This window comes from Chiloscyllium plagiosum, unplaced genomic scaffold, assembly GCF_037043375.1.
Source record: "Chiloscyllium plagiosum isolate Xiang-an unplaced genomic scaffold, Cpla_swu_hap1 HiC_scaffold_43, whole genome shotgun sequence".
Classification (NCBI taxonomy): domain Eukaryota; kingdom Metazoa; phylum Chordata; class Chondrichthyes; order Orectolobiformes; family Hemiscylliidae; genus Chiloscyllium; species Chiloscyllium plagiosum.
In genome coordinates this window covers 27,114,051-27,120,050 of record NW_028270181.1, presented here as the reverse complement: position 1 = coordinate 27,120,050, position 6,000 = coordinate 27,114,051, and the positions used below count along the sequence as shown (strand labels likewise).

Sequence of the window (6,000 nt, the reverse complement as noted above, 5' to 3'; positions counted from 1 at the left end):
TGGAGGGTTAGTGTGGACTCACTGGGCCAAGTGGCCTGCTTCCACTCGATAAGGATTCTATGATTCTAAGTGCATTGTGTTTAAAAAGGATTTGGATGTACTTGAGACAGTATCACGCACAGGGCTAGAAAGCAAGAGCTCAAAAAGCTACCAGTACACTTTGCTGTAGAATATTCTCCTGAATCACACAGTTGTTACAATACAGAAGTAGGCCATTTGGCCTGGCTCTTTGAATGAACATTTCATTTGTGCCATTATCCTGTCTTATCCCCACAACCTGCACATTCTTCTTTTTCAGGTATCTAATTCCCCTTTGAAAGCCTCAGTTGAACCAGCCTCCAGCCTCTATCAGGGAGTGCATAACAGACCACTCACTGTACGAAAAAAAACTTTTTCCTCAAGTCATTTATGCTTCTTTTCACCTTAGAGAAGAAATCTTGCTGTAAATCTTGCTATGTTTCTTCCACATACAGATCTTGCTGTTCCCAAATTCCTTTACAATTACATAAATCATTTTTTATTGCCTCATTTCATGCTTTTTCACCAAAGCGTCTCCCTTCGCACATATCTGTGTTCAATTTCATGGGTTCCGTGCCTGCCCATTCCACCTGCCCATCAGTGTCCCCCTAAAGTCTCCTCCCCAGCATCCTCCATGTCCCCACATTCAGTATCATCTGCAAAACTGTGCCATGGGCCGGGAAGGTTGTCCCCAGCTGCACAGGTTCCCCGTGACAATATCAGGAAGGGTGAAGAGACCACTTTGTGAAATTCAGCAGAACAGTGGTCGTGTAATTATTTTGATAAATTAGAGCTGGGAAAGGGAGAGTGAAACACATCCAAGTCAATCTTATTATGATGAATAGGAGCAATGATTCAAATATAAATCTGTAGAAGGTTATTTTCTACCTGCCATTCTGAACAGTAACTATCCTCCACTACTTTTTGACTCTTAACCATCTATATTTCCTGTCTTGCATTGACGTCGGGAGACCTGCACATTACCATCCACGTGCATCCAAATGTTGTTTTTCTTGTAGCTCTCTAAAGAGCTACCCCCCACCCCTCTCAGATTTGAGTCAATGTGACTCTTCTTTCCCTCCCACAATTTTGTTCAAAATAGCCAGGGACCAGTTTGCCAACGCCGCAACATCCTCTTACTTGCAGTCGCTAGGTTTCTCGAGCACTGTCCAAGCTGGTGAGACAGGGTAAGTGGTGAAGGATGAATGGCCTCGGCGTCCGGAGACTGGAACAATGTCAGGAAGCTGGAAACTGCACCAGGACTGTCTCGAATGAATCTGCAGGAGCCCTGGAAATGGTCGACCTGCCCCAAGCCAGAGTGACGGTAGGGAGCTGTCCCTGCGCCCTTTTTGTCCATCTCTCTCTCCCTCTGTCCCTTGTGTACCGTACACAATATGTATCTCTGCAGCATTTCACACACTGTGCTGCCTGCCTGGAATCTCTGCGCTGTCACTGATTCAGAAAAGGTTTAACTTTCCATTCTCTTTCAGCCTGGTCGCTAACCTTGTGGACACTTTGTTCCCGTCGGAATGTGATACTTTTCTCTGTAGCTCAGTCCCTGCCCAAAGCGACAGCAAATTGCAAGCTCCAGACAAATTGAAAACAGAAGTTTTCTTTCCTTTAAAAAACTGTCAATTCCAGATATTTCACATATCGCAGGTGCCGAGGGTTTGGTCTGAACTTTCAGCTTGTCATCTTCACGAAACTCCCACTACTTTCTCACCTGGTACACTGAATCCGCTTGGTTGAGACAGTTTATTTACTTAGTTCGCCTCGTTTCTATCTTTCAGTTTCAGACGATTTTCTGATCCAGGAATCATTTTGCCTCTCTGTTTGTTCACAAGTCTTTCTCTCTGTCAATTTTCACTCACTATAATCTCTCCCCTCGTCGCTTTTCTCTCCACATTCGTTTTAAACCAATGATGATTCCCCCACAGTGACTGACCCTTCTTTATTTATCCCCTCCGAGAGCAGCTCAGACAAACTGAAACCTGCAAAGTCGGCATTCTCACAATGCCTCAAATATCAATGAATAGGTTCCAGGCAGAACACACTTTTCGTTAAAGTTCAAAACCATGAATTCAGGATCAGAAAGTAAACATTTCAAGTTGAAAGTTTAATAAATTGAAATCGATCGCAGAAAGGACTTTTTTTCTGGATTGAAGGAAGAAGGAAATGCTGGGAATAATTGCCCCTAGTAGCAAACTTAGTGAGATAGAGTGAGATTTACGATTGGAACAGCTGGGGATTATGTACAGCTCACACACAGCATTAGCTGCAAAAGGAGAACTGTAGAGATGGACTTCGGTCTAGAACTATCGGCTACATTGGGAGAGTTTACAGTTTCAGTGGGAGAGTTTACAGTATGAGGCTGGTTTCAGTGGGAGAGTTACAGTATTAGAGAGGTTGGTTTCAATGGGAGGGTTTACAGTATTAGGCTGGTTTCAGTCAGAGTTACAGAATTAGAAAGGCTGGTTTCAGTGGGAGAGTTTACAGTATTAGAGAGGCTGGTTTTTAGAGGGAGAGTTACAGTATTAGGATGGTTTCAGTGGGAGAGTTACAGTATTAGAGAGGCTGGTTTCAGTGGGAGAGTTGCAGTATTAGGATGGTTTCAGTTGGTGAGTTTACAGTGTTAGACTGGTTTCAGTGGGAGAGTTACAGTATTAGTCTGGTTTCAGTGGAAGAGTTTGCAGTACTGGAGAGGCAGGTTTCAGTGGGAGAATTTACAGTATTAGATTGGTGTCAGTGGGAGAGTTTACAGTATTAGGTTGGTTTCAGTGCGAGAGTTGCACTATAAGCGAGGCTGGTTTCAGTGGGAGAGTTACAGTATTAGACAGGCTGGTTTCAACAGGAGAGTTGCAGTATTAGGCTGGTTTCAGGTGGCGAGTTTACAGTCTTAGACTGGTTTCAGTGGGAAGGTTTACAGTATTAGAGATGCTGGTGTCAGTGGGAGAGTTCCAGAATTGGAGAGGCTGTTTTCAGTGGGAGAGTTACAGAATTGGAGAGGCTGTTTTCAGTGGGAGAGTTACAGTATTAGAGAAGCTGGTTTCTATGGAAGAGTTTACAGTATTGGAGAGGCTGGTTTCAGTGGGAGAGTTGCAGTATTAGGGAGGCTGGTTTCAGTGGGAGAGTTTACAGTATTAGTCTGCTTTCAGTGGGAGAGTTACACTATTAGGTTGGATTCAGTGGGAGAGCTTACACAGTTGGAGAGGTAGCAGTGTTGCCTGGTTTCAGTGGGAGAGTTACAGTATTAGGCTGGTTTCAGTGGGAGAGTTACAGTATTAGAGAGGCACGTTTAATTGTGTGAGTTGGAGAAGTTGCAGTGTTGGTTGGTTTCAGTAAGAGAGTCACAGTATTAGAGAGGCTGGTTTCAGTGGGAAAGTTATGGTATTAGACAGGCTGGTTTCAACAGGAGAGTTACAGTATTAAAAAGGCTGTTTTCAGTGGGAGAGTTTACAGTATTAGAGAAGCTTGTTTCAGTGGGAGAGTTGCAGTATTAGGCTGGTTTCAATTGGTGAGTTTACAGTCTTAGACTGGTTTCAGTGGGAGGGTTTACAGTATTAGAGAGGCTGGTTTCATTGGGAGAGTTGCAGTATTAGGCTGGTTTCAGTTGGCGAGTTTACAGTGTTAGACTAGTTTCAGTGGGAGAGTTACAGTATTAGAGAGGCTGGTTTCAGTGGGAGAGCTTACACAGTTGGAGAGGATGCAGTGTTGGCTGGTTTCAGTGGGAGAGTTACAGTATTAGAGAGGTTGGTTTCAATGGGAGAGTTTACAGTATGTGGTTGAGTGGGAGAGTTTACAGTATCAGAGAGGCTGGTTTCAGTGGGAGAGTTTACAGTATTAGAGAAGCTGGTTTCAGTGGGAGAGTTACAGTATTAGAGAGGCTGGGTTCAGTGGGAGAGTTACAGTATTTGACAGGCTGGTTTCAGTTGGAGAGTTTACAGTGTTGGAGTGGCTGGTTTCAGTGTGAGAGTTAACAGTATTAGAGAGGCTGGTTTCAGTGGGAGATGTATAGTATTAGGTTGGTTTCAGTGGGAGAGTTACAGTATTAGAGAAGCTGGTTTCTGTGGGAGAGTTTACAGTATTAGAGAGGCTGGTTTCAGTGGGAGAGTTACAGTATTAGAGAGGCTGGTGTCAGTGGGAGAGTTGCAGTATTACAGAGGCTGGTTTCAGTAGGAGAGTTTACAGTATTAGTCTGCTTTCAGTGGGAGAGTTACAGAATTAGAGAGGTTGGATTCAGTGGGAGAGCTTACACAGTTGGAGAGGTAGCAGTGTTGCCTGGTTTCAGTGGGAGAGTTACAGCATTAGGCTGGTTTCAGTGGGAGAGCTTACAGTATTAGACAGGCTGGTTTCAGTGGGAGAGTTACAGTATTAGACAGGCTGGTTTCAACGGGAGAGTTACAGTATTACAAAGGCTGTTTTCAGTGGGAGAGTTTACAGTATTAGAGAAACTGGTTTCAGTGGGAGAGTTGCAGTATTCGGCTGGTTTCAGGTGGCGGGTTTACAGTCTTAGACTGGTTTCAGTGGGAAGGTTTACAGTATTAGAGATGCTGGTTTCAGTGGGAGAGTTCCAGAATTGGAGAGGCTGTTTTCAGTGGGAGAGTTACAGTATTGGAGAGGCTGGTTTCAGTGGGAGAGTTACAGTATTAGAGAGGCTGGTTTCAGTGGGAGAGTTACAGAATTGGAGAGGCTGTTTTCAGTGGGAGAGTTACAGTATTAGAGAAGCTGGTTTCTATGGAAGAGTTTACAGTATTATAGAGGCTGGTTTCAGTGGGAGAGTTGCAGTATTAGGGAGGCTGGTTTCAGTGGGAGAGTTTACAGTATTAGGGAGGCTGGTTTCAGTGGGAGAGTTACAGTATTAGGGAAGCTGGTTTCAGTGGGAGAGTTATAGTATTAGCGAGGCTGGTTTCAGTGGGAGAGTTACAGAATTGGAGAGGCTGGTTTCACTGGGGGAGTTTACAGTATTGGAGAGGCTGGTTTCAGTGGGAGATGTACAGTGTTAGGTTGGTTTCAGTGGGAGAGTTACAGTATTAGAGAAGCTGGTTTCTGTGGGAGAGTTGCAGTATTAGGCTGGTTTCAGTTGGTGAGCTTACAGTGTTAGACTGGTTTCAGTGGGAGAGTTACAGTATTAGAGAGGCTGGTTTCAGTGGGAGAGTTGCAGTATTAGGCTGGTTTCAGTTGGTGAGCTTACAGTGTTAGACTGGTTTCAGTGGGAGAGTTACAGTATTAGTCTGGTTTCAGTGGAAGAGTTTGCAGTACTGAAGAGGCTGGTTTCAGTGGGAGAGTTATAGTATTAGCGAGGCTGGTTTCAGTGGGAGAGTTACAGAATTGGAGAGGCTGGTTTCACTGGGGGAGTTTACAGTATTATAGAGGCTGGTTTCAGTGGGAGAGTTACAGTATTAGAGAGGCTGGTTTCACTGGGGGAGTTTACAGTATTGGAGAGGCTGGTTTCAGTGGGAGATGTACAGTGTTAGGTTGGTTTCAGTGGGAGAGTTACAGTATTAGAGAAGCTGGTTTCTGTGGGAGAGTTGCAGTATTAGGCTGGTTTCAGTTGGTGAGCTTACAGTGTTAGACTGGTTTCAGTGGGAGAGTTACAGTATTAGAGAGGCTGGTTTCAGTGGGAGAGTTGCAGTATTAGGCTGGTTTCAGTTGGTGAGCTTACAGTGTTAGACTGGTTTCAGTGGGAGAGTTACAGTATTAGTCTGGTTTCAGTGGAAGAGTTTGCAGTACTGAAGAGGCAGGTTTCAGTGGGAGAATTTACAGTATTAGATTGGTGTCAGTGGGAGAGTTTACAGTATTAGGTTGGTTTCAGTGCGAGAGTTGCACTATCAGCGAGGCTGGCTTCAGTGGGAGCGTTTACGGTATTAGAGAGGCTGGTTTCAGTGGGAGCGTTTACGGTCTTAGAGAGGCTGGTTTCAGTGGGAGCGTTTACGGTATGAGAGAGGCTGGTTTCAGTGGGAGCTTTTACGGTATTAGAGAGGC

General features: G+C 44.7%; 1 protein-coding gene across 3 annotated transcripts in view; it reads left to right on the top strand.

Moving 5' to 3' along the window:
• Positions 1-1,126: 1,126 nt before the first annotated feature.
• The window catches only part of LOC122541761 (melanopsin-A), a 77,014-nt gene continuing 72,140 nt past the window's right edge, over positions 1,127-6,000 (top strand). For 2 of the 3 annotated variants that reach the window (XM_043678708.2, XM_043678707.2), the window contains exon 1: positions 1,128-1,342. In XM_043678708.2, the coding sequence (XP_043534643.1) occupies positions 1,220-1,342 (123 nt within the window). In that variant the 5' untranslated portion in view covers positions 1,128-1,219. Of the gene's footprint in view, positions 1,343-6,000 lie in introns of all 3 variants that reach the window. The other variant, XM_087982665.1, reaches the window with a different exon arrangement.